At 38.8% G+C, this 20,012-nt stretch overlaps 1 protein-coding gene across 2 annotated transcripts in view; it reads left to right on the top strand.

The window, feature by feature from the left end:
• Window positions 1-20,012, top strand: part of CSMD2 (CUB and Sushi multiple domains 2) — a 1,007,742-nt gene that overhangs the window by 563,426 nt on the left and 424,304 nt on the right. For both annotated transcript variants that reach the window (XM_043994712.1, XM_043994711.1), the window contains exons 6-8: window positions 1,236-1,348; window positions 13,156-13,233; window positions 19,918-20,005. In XM_043994712.1, the coding sequence (XP_043850647.1) occupies window positions 1,236-1,348; window positions 13,156-13,233; window positions 19,918-20,005 (279 nt within the window). The remainder of the gene's footprint in view (window positions 1-1,235; window positions 1,349-13,155; window positions 13,234-19,917; window positions 20,006-20,012) is intronic.

The following is a 20,012-nucleotide window of genomic DNA, read 5'->3' as shown; positions in this document are numbered from 1 at the left end:
GCTGTGGAAGAGTTAGACATCGAAGATGCCAAGGTCAGCCACTGCATCCCAAGCCATTACTGGTCATCTTGACTTTTGTCTTGCCACTAGACTTCAATAACTGGAAGAGGGAGTGGGGCTAACATCTTCATGTAATTCTCCCTCACTTAAATCCAGTTTATGCATGAATCAAAAGCCATCACTATCACCATTTTACTATTTCATTATTTTACTATTTTGTCATTTTTATATTCAAGTATTTTACTATTTTACTATGTTACTATTTTGTTATTTTATCTAACTTTGAAGTCCTGTGGTAATAGGCTACTGACTATACAGATACATTGGGAGCTGTAGTTGCAACACTGCACCCAGGCAGCCCAGGCCATAGGATCTTCTTACTGGACGGAAGCAGCAGTGGGATTCAGCAGCTTCCTGGGTATCTAAGCAGTCTTTTTAAGGACTGCACTGCTCACCTCCTGGTGTAAGGAAGAGACCAGGAATAATGCAATAAACATTGTCTGCTTCATCTAACCCTGCTTACCTCAGCATGCAGAGATCCTACCGTATGGTTCAAACACAAAAAATGCACAAAAGCTTTTGTGAAGAAGATCCCACTCACCACTGGGACATGAAATATGTGTATGCTTATGGACAACATAAAATCCAGTAGACCTGAAAGACGATCTTTACATGTAACTGGAAAAAAATACTATTAAAATTGGAAAAAAAAAACCCAAAGTAAAAGAACTAGATTATGTGAGAGAGAGAGAGAGAGAGAGAGAGAGAGAGAGAGAGAGAATATGAATGTGAATGTGGTACTCTTTAGGATGCTCCATGTAGTACATTTAGCAACCTCTCAATACCACCCCCTCTAGTTCCATGGAGGTTAGGAGAGATATTAAAACACTAGAATCAGGGAGCAGATGCTTGCGTAGGGAGTAGACAGATTGGGCACCAGAGTGCTCACAGTAATGGCCCAGTGGTAGAAGGGTATACTCACACTAATATACTGGATCCTTATGCATGATTATGATTTTGGCATTGTATTTCTTATGATTGATTATATATATCACTTAGGGAAGGGTCACAGAGGTAGGTCCCAAGTTCCTTCCCCCAGCTATCCTTGAGGATAGGCATCTTGCTTCAGTAAGAGTGAGTCTTGCTTGTCCTGGCTAGGCATCATAAGTTGCTCAATGAAGAGCTTACTGTCTCTGCACATTTTCAATGATCATTTGCATCTTATATCTCATTAGGTTCACTGGAGCCAGCCTTCCTCCCCCAGTTATCAGCAGTAAGAACTGGCTCCGCCTTCACTTCACATCTGATGGCAACCACAGGCTGAAGGGATTCAGTGCGCAATACCAAGGTAATTAATTGATCATTTGTTATATAGACTATCTAATATTCTAATACTTTTCTTTGCCAGAGAAAATTTTCCAATTTTTTTTTCAGGGCATTGGGAGATTTGATACTTTTCTTTGCCTATAAAATAGTGCCAATCTGTGTTCAGAATTTTCAAAATTTTCAGAATTTTTTTCTTAATGATGTTTTTATTATATATTGGTCTTCTGGTTCTGCTCAAATCCCTCTTCATCTTCTCCTTCTGGTATTCCCAGGTTTCTCTGATGTTCATTTTTTCATGTATGGCAAAATAAATAATATTCTATTACATCCACATAGTATAAATTATTAATCCAGGTCCCAGTAGATGAGGACCCCTTTAGTTTTCAGTTGTTTGCGACTATAAAAGAAGTTACTATAAACATTTTTGTACATTTGGATCCTTTTATTTTTTCTGTGATCTCTTTGGGGCATGGGCCTAATAATATCACTGGACCAAAGGGGTATGTATGTATGTACAGTTCAGTCATTTTTGTGTTACAGTTCCTAACTGATTTCCAGAATATCTGAACCAAATTGCAGCTTCCCTAATGTGCTGTTTCCCCCATAGTCCCTTTAGCAATTATCGTTTGTTTTTTTTTGTTTGTTTTCGTTTTTGTCATTTTTGCCACTTTGCCAGTGACTTTTTTTTGACAATGGTTTTGTTATTTCCATGAAAGAAAAAGTGAGTTTCATGAGGAAAATCATCTTTTTTTCTAATCTATAGTATTTTAGTCTTTGTACAGATATTAAGATAGATACATCTTACCATATTGAGAAACAGTCTCTTTGTTCCTATGTGTCCTAAAAGGATCTATTCGACTAATCATAACATTTTTATAATTTTTGACATTAATAATGATTATGGGGCAGCTAGGTGGCACAGTGGATAGAGCACCAGCCCTGGAGTCAGGAGTACCTGAATTCAAATTTGGCCTCAGACACTTAACACTTACTAGCTGTGTGACCCTGGGCAAGTCACTTAACCCCAATTGCCTCACTAACAAAACAAAGCAAAACAAAAAAATAATGATTATGGTTATAGTTTTTGTTATGTATGTTGAACCAATCCTCAATTCCTAGTATAAGGCCAACCTTGTCATGGTATATAATTTTTTAATAAGTTGTTATAGCCTGTTGGCTAATTTTTAATATTTTTGTGTCAATATTATTTAGGCATATTGGTCTATACTTTTCTTTCTCTGCTTTGTCTCTCCCTGGTTAAGATCATAAATGAATCATAGAAAGAGATCAAAAAGGTCACTTTTTCTGTTATTATAGTTTACATAATATTGTAATTAAGTTTTCTTTAAATTTTTTACTTAATTCACTTGTAAATCCATTTAGTGTTGGATTTTTTCCCCCTTTGGAGTTCATTTGTGGTTTTCTCAGTTGCTTTTTCTAATAATTAGGATGTTTTAAAAAGTGATTTCTTCTGTTAACCTGGGTATTTTATATTTTTATAAGTATTTATCCATTTTATATCCATCATCAATATTATTGCCAGATAATTGGACAAATAATTATTGATAATTACTGATTCCTTTATTTTGAATTCTACTTTTACCTTTTTGATATGAACAATTTGGTTTTCCTTTCTTTATTAAAAAAATCAAGTGTGTATTTTATTTCATTGTTTGTCAAAAAAACAGCTTCTGGAATTTTAAGTTAATCTCTTCTTTGATTTTTGGGATTTCTTTTTTTGTGTTGTTGAGGGATTTTGATTTGGTGCTTTTTTTAGTTTTTTAGTTATAAATTGAATTTATCGATTTGTTCTTAATTTTATTAATGAAAGCCTTTAGAAATATATGGTTTTGCCTAAGTTTTAGCTGCAGTTCAGAAGTTTTTGTATGTTGTCTTGTTTTTGTCACTTTATTTAATAAAATTATCCACTGTTTCTATGATTTGTTCTTTTATTCACCAATTCTTTAGTATTGTTAGTCTTCAATATTTTTAATTCTTTTAAGGTGATATAGATATCTATATAGAATTGATATATGTATATATGTATGTATATATATTACATGGCTAGGAAATATATAAATCTCCTCCTTTTCTGATTAAGTAATTGCCAGAAATCTGTCACTTCTAATTTTTTAAAAGTCCTATTCAAGCCTTTAACTTCTTTCTTTTTCTCTCTTTCTTTCTTTTTGTTTGTTTCTTTCTTGTTAGATTTTTCTTCATATCTTTCTGCAATTCATTTAACTTTCTGATGCTATACCATACACTACATATATAAGTATTGATATTGATTTGGTATTTGTGGTGCCTTTAAGCATAATGTAGTTTCCCTGCCTCTTTTTATCATGTCTGTTTTTACTGCGTCTTTGTCTGAATTCATGATTTAATTTTGTCTGATTCTGATGAAAATTAAATTCATGGAGTACCTTTTTACCCTAGTCCTGTATACTCTTCATCTCATGGACCCCTATTCTGTGAAAAAATGAGTTCCTTTTACTTCCTCTTCTTTTCTTTACCACTGTGACAATCCTCCTCTTTCCTTTAAAACTACATCAAACCACCCTCAGGTCCTTTGGCTTTCTTGTTTAACTTTATGACCTTTGAAAACTTTAGGCCTCTCAGAGGACACTTGTCACTTCTCTCCCTATTAACTTATAAGCATCCTCACATAGTTCCTTACAGTTTATCAAATTCTCTTGTGTTCTGCATTTCCTTTCCAGAGTATTTACTCAGTTCTCATCTTTTCATCAGGAATGCTTAGAAATTCTCTGTGTCATTAAGAATCTGTTTTTCTTTTGTAGAATTATACTATGTTTTACTGGATAAGTTACTCTTGATAAGAAGTCCTTATCTTATACCTTTTGGAATATATTTGAAGTTTTTTTTTTTTTAATTTTGGTAGCTATCGAGTTTTGTGTGATGCTGACTATGGCTTCTCAGTACTGTTTATGGATGTTTTGCAGTATCTTTTCTTTTACCCTAGAAACCCTGGATTTTGGTTATAATATTCTTTTTATTTTACATTTTAATTTAGTTTTGGGTTCCAATATTCATCCCTCTTTCCCTGAGGTGGCAATCAGATATGGATTATACATGTATGATTATATAAAACATTACCATATTTGTCATTTTGTACAAGAAAACTTGATTAAAAGAAAAAAATGAAAGAAAGTGAAAAATAGCATGTTTTAGTCTGTTCCATCAATATCAGTTCTTTCTTTGGAGATGGATGGTATGTTTCATCAGTAGTCCTTTGGCATTGTCTTAGATCATTGTATTGTTGAGAATAGTCAAGTTATTCACAATTTTTCATTAAACAATATTTCTGTCTCTGTATAATGTTCTCTTGGTTCTGTTCATTTCACTATACATCAGTTTATATATGTTTTTCCAGGCCTTTCTGAAGTCATCCTGCTTGTCATTTCTTATTGCACAATAATATTTCATCACCATCATATACCACAGTTTGTATAACATTCTTTTTTTTTCCATTGCAACAAACATTCACTTCATTTTTTCCAGCTACATGCAAGGGCAGCCTTCAACATTCATTTTCATAAGATCTAGAGCTCCAAACTTTTCTCCTTCCTTCCCTTTCCTTCCCCCTCCACATCAACCAGGCCACATATGTAAAATCCACAAGTGCTCTCTTTATCAGTTCCTTCCATGGGGGTGGATAATATGCTTCATCATTAGTCCCCTGGGATTGTCCCAGATCATTCATTGCTGAGAGCAGTCAAGTCATCCACAACTGCTCATTGAACAGCACTGCTGCCACCACACACCATGTCCTCCCAGCTCTGCTCACCCCACAATACATCAGCTCACACGAGTCACCCCAGGTCCCTCTGGTATCATCTTGTTTGTCACTTTCCACAGCACAACACCATTCCACTACAATCACACACCACAGCCTCTTCAGTCATTCCCCAGCTGATGGACATTCTCCTGATTCCCAGTTCCCAGCCACCACAAAGAGTTGCTATAAATATTTTTTGTATAATTTTCCCCCCTTTTCTCTTTTTCATGATTACTATTGTTAACTGTTTCCCTCCATCCTATTCTCTTCCCCATGAGATTCACTCTATTATCTATCTTCTTTCACCCTATCCCTCTTCAAAAGGGATTTGCTTGTCTGTCCCCTCCCCCAATCTGCCCTCCCCTCTCTGCCCCTCTTTCTTTATCCCCCTCCCCTCCTTTTTTCCTGCAGGGTTAGATAGATTACTCCACCTAATTGAGGAGCCAACTCTGATGAGATAGAGTTCCTTGAGCCAATTCTGAGGAGTGTTAGGCTCATCTACTACCCAGATCAAATAGTCCACTCCACCCAATTGTGTGTGTGTGTGTGTGTGTGTGTGTGTGTGTTAATCCCTCCCCAAGGAAACTCTGCTGAGATTAAGGTCCTCCAGCCTATTCTGATGAGTGTAAAATTCATTTACTGTGCTGCTCCTCCCCCATCCCCTCCCCCACTCCATAAGCCCCTTCCTGCCTCCTTCACATGGGATTTCACCCTGTGGAATTTCACCCTGTGGGATTTCACCTTCGCCCCTCCCCCTCCCCCAGTGCACTACAGTAACCCCTCAATTTAACCCCAAAGATGTCATCATAGGGCAGCTAGGTTACACAGTAGAAAAAGCATCCACCCTGGACCCATGGGGATCCCAGCCAAAACCCAGCCTCAGACACGAGATAGTCACCCACTGCATGACCCCAGGTATGTCCCCCAACTCCTATTTTTTATGGTTCTCTAGAGCCTTGTATTTGAAAGTCAAATTCGCCATTCAATTCAGGTCTTTTCATCACAAATACCTGAAAGTTCTCTTTTTTATTGAAGTCCCATTTTTTCCTCTGAAAGATTAAGATCAGTTTTGCTGGATATGTGATCCTTGGTTTTAATCCCAATTCCTTTGCCCTCTGGAATATCATATTCCATGCCCTCCAGTGCTTTAAGGTAGAAACTGCTAGATCTTATGCTATCCTGCCTGGGGCTCCACATTACTTGAATTCTTTCTTTTTGACAGCTTGCAATATTTTTTCCTTTTCCTGAGAGCGCTGGAATTTGGCTATAATATTCCTAGGAGTTTTCCTTTTGGGATTTCTTTCAGGAGGTAATCAGTGTATTCTTTCAATTTTTATTTTACCTTCCACTTCTAGAATATTGTAGTAATATTAAGTTTTAGAGAATGTTTCAATTTTTGTTTTTATTATATGTTTCATGTGTAACAACTAAGATTCTGAATTTCCTTAGACATTTTTTTTAAGTTTAAGGATGGAGGTTTTTATTTTTAAGTAGATATTTTTTTTTGAGAACTCTCATTATTTGATTTGATTATTGGCAAAGCTTTTTAAAGTTGTGTTAGGTTCAATTTTGTAGGAAAAATTTCCTGGCTGATTACCAGCATCTGAAACACCTGAAAGACTTCCATTCCACAACTATACCCAGAGGACATCCCAAGAATCATCTGAGAAGAGACATTGAAAGACTTAAATGGACATTTTCTTATTTTTCTTTTCCACATTGTATACACTGTTTATAATGTCCACTTACTAAAGGGGAGTGTCCCCTTTAGTTTTTCTGTTTATAATGTCCACCTGCTAATAGGGGAGTACCCCCTTTAGCTTTTGTTAATGTGTCGCTCAGTTTCTTTTTTCTCTCTTTTCATTCCCTTTACTTTGTTAGTCATAGGCATCTGTAACATTATTGCTTCGTGTGAAGAAATCATGTATCTTTGCAGGAAGCACAGGGGATACTGTGAGAATTAGAGTGCTACCAACCTGTTGAGAAAGATATTGCAGGGATGCTCTGCCATGAAAAGAAACCATGTGACTTTGTCATCTGGAAGTGATGTCTGCCACCCGTGGGTCCTGTCAATCAGTGTTACCAGCCAATTAGGTTGGAGCTGTGTGTGTGTGTGGATGGCCCTGTTTCCTGCTTCACAGGAGGCTTCTGGGAGAAGCCATGGAGGAGCAAGGCCTTTTCGTTTCTGGACCTCAGCTTGGCAGGAGGACAGATGCTGGGCTCTCTTAGATAGTTAGATGATATTTGCTTTTTACCCCTCTCTCTCTCTTCACTAACTTCTAATTGCACTTTAATAAATACTTAAAAGGCTAAACTCTTGCTAAAGCTTCTAATTTAAGATGACCACTCATTAGATTTTAGACAACACAGCTAGAATTATAGGCCCTTACAATATCAGGGCAATTTCCCCTGAGAATATTTTGGAAGATGGTGTCTAAGCTCTTTACTTGATCATGGTTTTCAGGTAGACCAATAATTTTCAAATTAGCTCTCCTGAACCTATTTTCCAGGTCAGCAGTTTTTCCAAGAAGATATTTCACATTGCCCTCTATTTTTTTATTCATTTGGATTTGCTTTATTGTGCCTTAGTTTCTCCTAAAGTCACTCGATTCCATTTGCTCAATCCTAATTCTTAGGCAGTTATTTTCATTAGCGAGCTTTTGTACTTCCTTTTCCATTTAGCCAATTTGGCTTTTCAAGCTATCGACTTTTTCTCATGTCTTTCCTGCATCACCCTCATTTCTCTTTCCATTTTTTCCTCTATTTCAAAGTCCTTTTTTGAGTGTTTCTATGGCCTGAGACCAATTCATATTTTTCTTGGAAGCTTTAGATATAGGTGACCTGATGTTGACATCTTCCTCTGAGGGAGCCCCTCAATCTTCCTTGTCACTAAAGAAACTTTCTGTAGTCCTCACCTTTTACTGTCTGCTCATCTTGCCTTTCTTTTACTTGATTTTTAGCTCCTTAAAGTGGGGACACTGTTTCCAGGCTGCAGTATCCCAAGCTTCATTAGGTCCCAGGTGGTATGATTTAAGGAGGAGCAGGTTCTTCACTTGCTTGGCCTGTTCCCTGGTCTGTAGATGACCCCAGACCAACTTGCTAATCAACCAGCTTTGTGTGTTGTGGTTGTCAGCTCCTGCAAGCCTGTGCCCTTCCCCCACCTGGGCCACACTACTCAAGCCTACTTCCTGGTTCCCAGCAGAGACCCTTGTAGTCTCCCCCCTGCCAAGGGCTCAGCCCTTTCACCAGACTGTGAGCTTAGAGAGGCTTTCCTGGGACTGGATCTGTGTCAGGGTGACTATAGGGTTGGGTTCCACTCCTGTCTCAGCACAGCAGCTCCCTCCTTCTGAACTTCTAAGTTGTCCTTGACTGGAAGATGATTTCAGCACATTATTCTATGGGTTTTGCTGCTCCAGGAATTGTCCTATGGCATTATTTGGATGTTTTTTGGAGCGATCGTGTCATGAGTTAGAGAGCTCACTCTGTATAACATTGTTTTTCTTTCTTTCTTTTTCTTTTTTTTTTTTTTTTGTGGGGCAGTGAGGGTTAAGTGACTTGCCCAGGGTCACACAGCTAGTAAGTGTCAAGTGTCTGAGGCCGGATTTGAACTCAGGTACTCCTGAATCCAGGGCTGGTGCTTTATCCACTGCCCACCTAGCTGCCCTCTGTGTATAACATTCTTAAAAGTTTTTGTTTTGAGGTTTCTTTCAGGAGGATTTTTACGATTTTCACCTTGCTCCCAAACTCTAAGAGATAATAGCTTTCATTTATTATTTCTTGAAATATAATATCCAAGTTTTATTATTTTATAATGATTTTCAGATAGTACAATGAATTTTAGATGATCTCTCCTTGGTGTGGAAGGGTGGGAGAGAATTTGGAACCCAAAGTTAAAAAAAAAAGTTAACATATCAGACTTATAAATAAAAAAGGGATAATATTGTGAAATGTAAAATGGATAATTTTGATTACATTAAATTAAAAAAGATTTGTACAAATAAAACCAATGAAGCCAAGATTAGAAGGAAAGGAGAAGACTGAGAAAAAATTATAGTTTTTTTTGGTTTGTTTTTCATGGGGCAATGATGGTTAAGTTACTTGCCCAGGATCACAAAGCTAGTAAGTGTTGTGATGTTTAAAATCATGTGATCACCTTAAATTAGAAGCTTTAGCACCAGTCTTTGGGCATTAAACATTTATAAAAGCATACAGGTATTAACATGGAGTTCAGAAAGTTAAGAAAAGGTCTATCTAGTCTAGAGTTCCAGCCTGGTTGGGTTCTTCCTCAGGTCCTCCTCCAGGAGCCTGCTTTAATCAGGAACTTTCCAGCAAGCTGATTGTGGAAGCTTTTTATAGGTCTGGAATAGAGGCGGTCCTTACATGCTGCTTCAAGCTGATTGGTTGGCCTCATCCAAATCCATTGGTTTTGAAGGTGTTTTCAAGTTGAGTTCACAGTCTAGCTTCTGAGAACAATACCTTCTTAAGGGCTAGCCAGGTGTGATTACAATCCAGTTAACTTGAAGTAGGCTAATCAGCAGTCAATCACTCTCATTTTATTCAATCAGTCTAGATTAATCTCCAGGTGGGTCCTTGAGTATCTGCTAAATCTCATTATTTCATCACAATGTCAAGTATCTGAGGTTGAATTTGAACTTAGGTCCTCCTGAATCCAGGGCCAGGGCTTTATCCACTGAACAGGCAGTTTTTGGATGAAGAAATCAAAGCTATATATAGTCATATGAAAAAATTCTCTAAATCATTATAGAGTAGAGAAATGCAAATTAAAACAACTTTGAGGTATCAAATTAGTTAAAATGATAGATGAGGAAAATGAAAAATGTTGGAAGGAATGAGGAAAAATTGGGACACTAATACATTGTTGGTATTTGGAGAATAATCTGGGATTATATCCAAAGAGTTATAAAATTGTATATGGCCTTTGACCCAGCAATACCACTATTAGATCTGTTTCTTAAGATGATTAGGGAAAAAGGAAAATAACTTATATGTTCTAAAATATTTATAGCAGCTCTCTTTGTGGTGGCAAAAAACTGGAAATTGAGGGGATGTCCATCAATTGGGAAATGGCTAAACAAGTTGTGGTATATGATTGTGATGGAATATTACTATGTTGTAAGAAAAGATGAACAGGTTGACTTTAGAAAACCATGGAAAGACTTGTATTAAGTAATGAAGAGTAAAATGAACAGAATCAAGAATATATCGGTTATAGTAATGTAACGATTGGAATGACGCCACCTGCTGGATACTTACTGTAGAAGAGTTCTGCCCATGAAGGGAAGGTCTTTGAGGGCAAGACCAGGAGTCAGGAAGTGACGCGGGCTAGTGGGAGGAGGAAGGAAGAGACTGGCGCTCAGTCTCGGGCTCTTTCCTGAGGACGCTGGCGGAGAAGGGAGCTAGAAATGCGCTCTCCCTTTAATAGATAGAAATCTAGGCCTTTTTCTCTCTCTTTACCAAATTCTTATTCTCCTTAATAAATGCTTAAAAGTCTAACTCTAGCTAAACTTATCTGTTAAGGGCTAAAATTCTAGCTAAACTGTCTAAAATATCTAATGAGTGGTCGCCAATAAATTATAAGCTTTAGCAAGAGTTTCTAGCTCCGCTCTCCACCAGAGTCCAAAGGAAAAAGGAGTGAGACCGAGCGCCAGTCTCTTCCTTCCTCCTCCCACTAGTCCGCGTCACTTCCTGAAGCCTGGTCTTGCCCTCAAAGACCTTTGCTTCATGGGCAGAACTCTTCTACAGTAAGTATCCAGCAGGTGGCGTCATTCCAATCGTTACACTTATCTCCAAGTTCATTCCTTAATCAGGATGCGTTTTCTGTTCATAGTAGCTCAACTCTGCTTGAATTGCTTGGATTGTTCTTCACTAATGCCCTCTATTTGATAATGTGTCTATATCAGTGTTCACTGGGAATTTTACTGCTGGATGCACATGGAAAGTAATGCTCATTTTTCAAGGGGATTTGAATGAATATCAAGGAGAAGTGACTGTGTGTGGATATAACTGGATTTCATCATATATTCAGTTAAGATGAACAGAGCTTGCTGAGAAATAAACCTATGGGGAGTTTTATGATTCAGGCACAAAATTATTCAGACAGTCTGTATTTTTTCCCCCAATACACATCTTATTGCTTTTTGTTTTGGTTTGGTTTGGTTTTTTGGTTGTTGCTTCAGGTACAGAGCAGATCTGAACCTAGATATACCTTATAAAAGCCCAGTTTTTTGTTGTTGTGGTTCCTGCTTGCCCTAAGGCAGGAGAATGTATAGTGTTTCCTGTACAGGCAAGCCATGGAGCCTAGCTGGTAGCAGGACTTTTTGTCAGTGTTGATAAAACTGTCCTGAGCCACCACTGCAAAAGTCCTAGACAAATGTGATTAGTTAAATTCCCAACATCCTCTCCACTAAGGATGAACAGACAAAGGGTATACTTCAGCTGATCTTGTAGACCCCCTAAAGTGCAACAGACATTCAGCTACAGAGATTAAGACTTAGGATTTCCAGCTTCCACTGTGCTTTGCCTCAGATTGTTCCTTTTTCTTGCCTCCATGTATGCTTGCTATGCCTACTTACTCTCAAAAATACTTATCCAGCCCTAGTCTCTCTCCTTCTCATCTGATATCTCCAACTGCTTTATGTTCCTCTTCTCCCAACTCCCAACATAACATGTAATCATGTGATACTGTCTAGCTGCCTTCCTGTTCCTTGAACAAAACAACCCATTTCCCGACAGTGAATTTTCACTGGCTGTTCCCTATGCCTGGAATTCTCTCTTACCATCTCAGTTTACTGGCTTCCCTGACATTCTTCAGGTCCTTGCTAAAATCCCACCTTCTACACTAAGCTTTTCCTGGATCCCATTAATGCTAGTGCTTTCTTGTAATTACTCCAATTTATCCTGTTTATAGCTTGTTTGTGTGTAATTATTTTCATGTTATCTCTTCTGTTAGATTGTAAGCTCCTTTAGAGCAGGCACTGTCTTTTGCCTTTCATTTGATTTTGTATCCCTAGTTCTTAGCATAGTGCCTGGCACATGGTAAGTACTAAATAAATGTTTGTTGTTGTTGTTATATCTAGCTTCTTTGATAATATGTCATTGCTGCTGCCTGCCAGGCAGAAGTCCTTAGAGGTGATTCTTTACCTGGTATTAGCATTTCTTGTACTTTTGTTCTATTCCCTTCCAATTTTGAATGCTCTGTGATTACAGTGAGTCACTACATGGTCACAGCTCCTCTCTTTGAAGCAGCCACGGGGCAAAGCTTGTCAATTTTTAATTTTATCCCAGTCCCCCAAGGTTTACCTGCCTGAATTCTTTCCTGCTTACCTAAAGCTTAGATTGAAGCACCTGAGAAATGGTTCACATAATGGTGGGAAGGAAGGGGCATTTGCATTTCAAAATAGAAAAAGTCATAACTAAAGATATGACTGTGATTGGCAGGTGAAGGAGTTGATTATTCATTTCAGCTCCAGATCATCACTAAATAGTTTCCTACTTCACCTGTGCTTAAATTCAGCTACTCCTGGGCAATGTACATAGCAAGCTAAATACAATTTATATTAATAGCTAACATTATAAAGTGTTTTAAGGTTTGTAAAGCCTGTCATATATATTAGTTCATTTGAGCTTCAGTCCAGCCCTGGAAGTACAATGATTGCTATTATTCTCATTTCAGAGATGAGGAAATTGAAGTTCAGAAAGGTTCAGTCATTTGCCTATAGTCCTAGAACTGCCAGCTGCTGAGATGGATTGGAATCCAGATCTATTTTTGATTACAAATCTATCAGGCTTATCAAGACACTATTCTAAATGCTTGCGCTCATTTGTAGATGTTGCCCTTGATCAAATGCTAGTTTAGGAGATCATAAGACAGCACAGGGCCAAATATGGAGTCTAACATGAAATTTTTATTTTATAAGTAAATTCTCTAAGTATCTCAGCACTGTGCTAGATTCTCAACCACTCCCAGGCTGGCACTAAGTTAAACTGTTCTTTCCTTCTTCCACTGTCTCTAGTCAAGAAGCAAATCGAGCTGAAATCTCGAGGAGTAAAGCTGATGCCCAGCAAAGATAATAACCAGAAGACATCTGTCTGTAAGTTCTCTAGCCTCTTGATCTAAGAGCTGCTAGTATTTTAATTCTAGATATTGGTCTTCCTGAAGCCCTGGTACTTCCTTTGGTTTTTGGTGGAATGCTAAAATGCCCTTTACAATTTTTCTGCATTATTGCATCACCTTTTATTCTGTGCTCTCTTCACAAACATATACTAACTTTGGGAGATAGCACAGGGAGGGAGGGAGGAAGGGAAGAGGAACCTGGGGATTTTTATCTTGGTACAGTTTGCCCTTTCCTTGACTCACCCTTCACTTTTCCCTTCTTCCCTTCTCCCCCTTATTCTTGGTTTCCCTCTCTTATCTTCCTTTCTCTTTTACATTTTCTCTTTCCTCTTCTTTTTCTCTGCCTCTGCACTTCTCACCATTCCAAGTTTCAGACCAGGAACTGTTAATGTTGTTTTATTTCTTTTCTTTTCTCCTTTTTTTCTCCCTTCCCTTTCCTTCCCTTTCAATTTTAAAAAATCACTTATTATTTATACTTTAAAAATCAACCACATTTTCCTGATGCCTTCTCACTTTCTCCTAGTAATCCCCGCTAGCAATTGGAATTGTCAGCATGGTAGATACAATTCCCTCAAAACTTTGTGATCCTTGCATGCCCACATTATGCCATCCCAAACTTGGCAGCTCTTTTCTTTACCACCTCCATATCTCCCATAGCTCCCCAGAATAGGATAGGACAGGGCTGATTGTTCTATTTCATTTAATACCCACTAGCTGTGAGGGGGCAGCATTGTATCCTCATCTGAACCATAAACTTCATGCCTTTCACCTTCCATTTAGCATATTGGGCCATGAAGCCCACTCGCTGCCTACAGGAGAAGGCCTCTACGTAGGCTCTGTTCCAAGTATCCAGGGTGTCACTTTCTACTTCCATTCGTGGTCAAGACGGAGGTTTGGAGAGGATGTTAGAAATTGTTCTCAAGCTCTATGTTTCTCATCTATAGCCCTTGTGTTTGGGCAAGGTGTGACAGAGAGCACCCAGAGAGCTTGGAGGAAGGGATATTGGGTGATGCTGTATCTGTGCCTCAGTTAGACTCTCATCTTTGTGCTCAGTGTGGTGTGAAAACTTAGGCATCATCATTGGTTGGGGCTGACTTTATGTAGATGAGAAAGGACAGGATCCCTGTACTGAAGATTGGCTTGGAGAATCATCTTAAAAAATTAAACAAAATGGGATATACCTGAGCAAATGAGCTGCTTTAGAAAAAGAGCAAAGAGAGATAACTGGACACACACATTTTTGCCTTTATTCCGGGAAGGGCTATAATGTTGATTTCCAGATCTCAGAAAGGAGAAAATAACTTTTCTCTGAAAAGCTGAGCTGATATTATGTTTGGGACCTTTTGTCTTATTTAATTCTTGATTCTCTGTAGATAGCAGTGAATTTATCTGCTTACTTCTTTATTTTTCTCTCCTTGTCTCTTCTCTGTCCCTTCTCTCTTTCCCCCTTCCTTTCCCTCACTAATTCTTCCTTCTCCTTTCCCTTCCTGTTTTTCTCTTCACTTTTCCCTTTTTTCTCCTTTCCTTTTTTCATGCACCCTTCTCTCCATCCCTCTCCTCCTTTCAGCTTCTCCTTTTTCTTCCTTTTACTTTATACTTTCCTATTTTTTCTTTCCCTCTTTAACACTTCACCCTTTATTTCTCTTTGCTTCTCTTCTCTCTTGTTACTTCTTTCTTTTTCTCTCTTCCCTCTTCTTTTTCTTCCTTCTTGCTCTTCTCTCTTTCCTTCTTTCCCCTTTGTCATCCTACTACTCTCTTTCCATATCTTCATCTCTCTTTTCCTTTCCTAATTCTGCTTTTCCCTCTCCTGTTGCTCTTTCCTCAAAAGTTCCCTCTTCCTCCCCTGCCCTTTTCCCTTTCTTTCACTCTCATATACTCACATGAGGGCCTGGAGAGCACAGGGAAAAGCTTATACTCTTCAAAGCAAAATCTTTGTGCCTGAGTATTCCGAAAAGTAGGTGCTCTTGGACCAAGAGCTGGAGCCAGAGAGATCCATCCATCTGTTCACCTTTTCCTAAGGCTCACCCAATCCTGCCCTAAGACTTGATAATAACCTGTCTTATTGTATTTAAAGCGGTCTTACTATATTTAAAGCTGTTCCAAGCTTGAAACAAAGTTAAACAAAGAAACCTGTGCTTTCCTAAAGACTCTAACAATGCTTTATAGCAACACTTAATTCAGTTTTAAAAATTATTTAGCACCTACTATGTTCAGAGCACTGTCAGATTCTGAGAGAAATAAAAATTTAGATGAGATGTGATTCTTGCTAATAAAGGAACTCATAGTCCCAAGTTTGGAAACACTGGGGTAGATGCCAAGGGTATAGTGAGAAAAGCTGTGGATTGGAATTTGTGAGGCCTGAATTCTTTGCCTAATTTAGATTTGTTGGTGTGACTTGGAAAAATATCTTCATCTCTCTAGGTTTCAGTTCCTCTATGTGTAAAGAAATATTGTCCTGGCCTTTGTACCTCATTGGGTTCTGCTGGTTCAGTGTAATATTTAATATAAAATTTGGAAGAGTGAAAAATCCTCTGCTAATCTGAGGAGTAATTTAAAAAATATCTTGAACTTTTCTGGAAAGGAATAATTCTGCTATTCAGCACATTATTTCTCTTGATTATGTTCTAGAGAGACCAATCCCCTACTCTAGCCCTTGAAACCTTTTACTGCAAAACAAGTTGTTTATTTGTAGCCCATCCAGAGCACCTTCTTCAGAAGAGTGACCTGTTTTGACAGTCCCCTGTCCTTCCTCATCTCCCTTAGGCAACATATCTTCCTTACAGATTCTTTGGTTTGCAAATATATGTCTTGTAATGAGGAATACTGGACTTTGGGTTCCTTCATCTTGGCGGGCTGTGAGATCTGCTAGCCAGATTTTCCTCCTTTCTTTTAATATGGAAGAATAATTCCTTATACTCAAAATTTAACAACGATGAAACACCCTGCTCAGTGTAGTGGTGCCTTGCCCCTCCAGAACTGTAGTAAAGTGCTTTTATTTTTGTTTTGGGGAGGATAGGATGAAGTTCAACCTTTTCCTCCCTCCTTTCAATAGTCGGTAAATCACCAAGCAAACAATGGAGTCATAATCGGGGGATTCTGAATAGTCTAGGAAAGCTGTAAATGACAAAAAAGGAAAGGAAGCTCCACCTGTAATTTAGAGTATGAACAGTTCATTAAGATTTAAGTTTCATCCTTAGTAACTGGGATGAATCGATTCTGGAATGCAAGAGATTGTTTAATATTTCTACAAGAGAAGAGCTGAAGGTAGCATATAGCATCACAGAAAGGGTTCCTGATTCCAGGATCCTGTGACTAAATTGTATTTTTGGTTTAAGAAGTAAAGGGGAAGACTGCTGCCTGGTCCATTTTATCAAAAGCTGTAGTTCTGGGTAAACTATACCATGGCACCCTCCTTTCCCCTCTACTCCATCCTTGCATGTCTATTGCTATGATAGGTATCTGTTCTAAGCTCTCTTCTGCCTTGTCTTTTTGAATATCAGGGTTGGGGAGAGCCAGAAAAGAAGTTGCTGTACTGTTGGAGCTAGTTTGAATCTTTCTAGAATTTAATATGTTTTGGCCTTACCCATTAAGAACTGAGGTTTGTAGCTATGATGGAGGGCACTTGAGTCTAAAAATGGCAATGTATCTTGGGATTGTAGGTAGCATTTCCTTATCTTTCTCCTATTCCTCCATGGATTGGTATCAGATTGGCTTGTTGAGAGGAGGTTGAAGGGCTAAGACAGAAAAAAAAGCAGCACAGTTTGGGGAGGGGAGTTTTTACTAGGATATAGTGGGAAAATGACAGTTTCTGCACATCAGTAGCAGGTATATGTATTTATCTCATGTGTAGTCAATGCAATTGTTAATGTATAAAGATAGCTAATACTGGAAAATACTTACAGTTCACACAGTTCTCATAATGGGTTGTCTTCTCTCTCTTCGTTGCCCTTTCCTTCCCCTCCACTGTGACTTTAAATCACTTGGTAACCTTAATGCCCTTGTTTGACTTTTTTTTCCTTTTTCTGAACCTATAGGGATTATAGGAAACTGGGATGGGAATGAGTCCTTGATTTAAGTGTGTGTATGAAGAGAGAGGGAGATGATACATCTGGAGACTGCTGTGAAAGGTTGTTTCATCCAACTTGTCATGGGGGGGGGGACTCCATGCTTTCTGTGGAGGGGGCAGAAGGATCGCCTTCCAGTTTGGATCCACGGCCTTAATGAAGGGAAATGGGCCTTTTGTATTTCCTACAGGACAAGGTGTTAGGTAATAACCTGTAGATTAGGTGCGTGTTGCCAAAATGTAACTTTTGTTAGTGGGCTTAACATTCATTTGGTCTAGTTTTTCTGATCCTTCATATCCCTTCTTTCTAAATACATATCACTGTCTTACCTGGAGTTTAAAATATTGTCTGTACTAGTACTTCAGCCTCACATAGTCTTAAACTAGTATTTGTCTCAAATTGCACCCTAGCCTTATGTGATGTGCATTAACATTCCAGTCTCTTGGTCTATACTGGCTCTTTAACTTCTTGTGGTCTACACTTGTACTACGGCCTCAAATTGCCTATACTAGCAGTCAAGCTTCACATTACCTACCCTGGCACTTCAGTCTTGCCAACATAAGATTGCACTCAAGATTGCTGCCCTTGATCTCCAATCTCATGCTGCCTGTGCTAGCTGCCTAGCCTTTCACTGCACTACTAGGCTGTCTTTGCATTGCCTGTCATTACTCTCCAGCCTGTGTTTGGAGATAGTGGCATGATGCTAAAAGTGACCCTGCTTCAGCTCTGCATGAGGCTTGGGCATTTAATACAGCTCACATGTTCCTAACATAGCTTCAGAAAAGAGGCATTAGCCTGTTAGAAGCTTTTCTCTAGATCTCTTGGGAGTGAAACACCTTGTTCATCTTTGTATTTTTTTATCTTAGGAAACTGTTTAAATGCTTGGGGCCTATCTGGACAGATGTCTAGTCGACACCATATCATTCTGCTCCACGAATTTTTGTCTCCCTCCCCCGACCCCCCATAGTAATGGCCCATGCCATATTAGGAAGCTAGCTCTGGAGTGGCCTTGGCCTGTTTGCTATCTGCCCCTGCCATGAATATTTATAGAGGCCCAAGTTGCCTGCTCAATTCCATAGGAGCAGAGAGGTCTTTGAACTGAGTCACATTTCTTGTCTGTATATGGCCACCTCTAAATACTTACTTCTTCTTCTCTGACCTCCACAGACTTTAAGAAAATTATCTCCTAGTGGTGCTTTGGGTTTGCTGGGACCCTTTGAGTACAGCCTGTGGCCTCCAATCCCCCATTTTTTAAAAGCTGCCATTAGTCTAGGTCAGTGCTGCTTTGTGTAGCACCAGCTGGGAAAAATGTTGATCTGTATGGGCTCTTCACTTTCCGTTTACTACAGAAAAGAGGACAGGCTACCAGGAGACTAAAGTGAACTGTATATTGAAATGATCAAATTCAGAAGAATTTACTCTCCAGAATGGCTTGGTGTAACTCACTTTGATGCTACAAGCCAGTAGATTCCAAACTTTATCCTTTTCTCTTTTAAATTAGCTGTAGTTTAGCTGTAGACCTTCCTCTTCTTCTGCACAAAGGCTCTTGATAGTAGCCGGTATGGTTAGGCAGATTTTTTAAAGGCCTAGGCCACAGAATCCATCTATCAGTGCAATGGAGATGGTTGTTGCCTTGAAATTAGTAGTAGGGCATGCTAATATCTGAGATTGTATGATTTTGCCCTCTGCCTTTCTTCCTTCAGCCCTAGCATCAGTGCTTAGATATCCATTTTATCTTCCCCTTGCCTAGGCTATTGAAGAAAATGGAATCACGATACATTTTTGTAGATGTCTGGGAAAGTTGTCATTTTGAGCAGAATTACTGTGCATGAGATTTTGGTGGAATGTGAAATTGAAGTTACCATGTTAAATCTCCCTTCATTCCTATTAGAGCCATCCATATTTACATTTGTACCTGTGCCATTTAACAGATGTGAGAGGTGTTGATTACTTGTATTATTTAGTTAGCTATGGCAGTGGGCAATATCTGGGATGGGGAACTTGTCTGGGGAAATTTCCATGTTCAAACTAATTAGTCTTCTTTAGAACCTCAGGCTGCTCCTACCTTCTTTATTATTTGTAATCATGCATATTTATACTTTGTTTTGTTTGATTTATGTGTCTGTTTGGGGGCTGAGGCTGAGGGCCATAGCTTATACAAAGTTGGCTCCTCAATCTGGGGATGACAGGCTTTGGGGATAGGCTACTACCCAAAGGCTTTGTAAGGGATGATTTTCATCTGTCCCTTAGTGTGAGGTAGAACCCTTTATCACTGATCCCTCTCATGGAATAAGGAAATTGGGTAGTTGCTCTATAGTGTCTTTTACCTGCTTCTGTATCCTAATGAATTTGTCACATGTCAGCCTCAACTTCATTAGAGTCAAAAGAGATTTATTTGTTAAAGGTAAATCTCGTATCTCTCCCACATCACAAAATCTGCAAGTGCTACTCTCCCCAACCCCCACTCTTTAACAATGCCTCCGCCTCCAAAGCAGCAGGTCTTTTCTGTTTCTGCATCTACCCACACTGAGACAATTGCCTGACTAGTGTTTGCCTATGATTCTCTATCTCTGTATGTACTGTTTTTTGCCTTGTAGTAACTCAGGTTGGTGTGTCCCAAGGACATAATATGTGTCCAGACCCTGGTATTCCAGAAAGGGGCAAAAGACTAGGCTCAGATTTTAGGTAAGTT

Source organism: Dromiciops gliroides, chromosome 3, assembly GCF_019393635.1.
Source record: "Dromiciops gliroides isolate mDroGli1 chromosome 3, mDroGli1.pri, whole genome shotgun sequence".
Lineage (NCBI taxonomy): Eukaryota > Metazoa > Chordata > Mammalia > Microbiotheria > Microbiotheriidae > Dromiciops > Dromiciops gliroides.
Note: the sequence above shows the minus strand (reverse complement) of the source record. Positions and strands in the feature narration are given on the sequence as shown.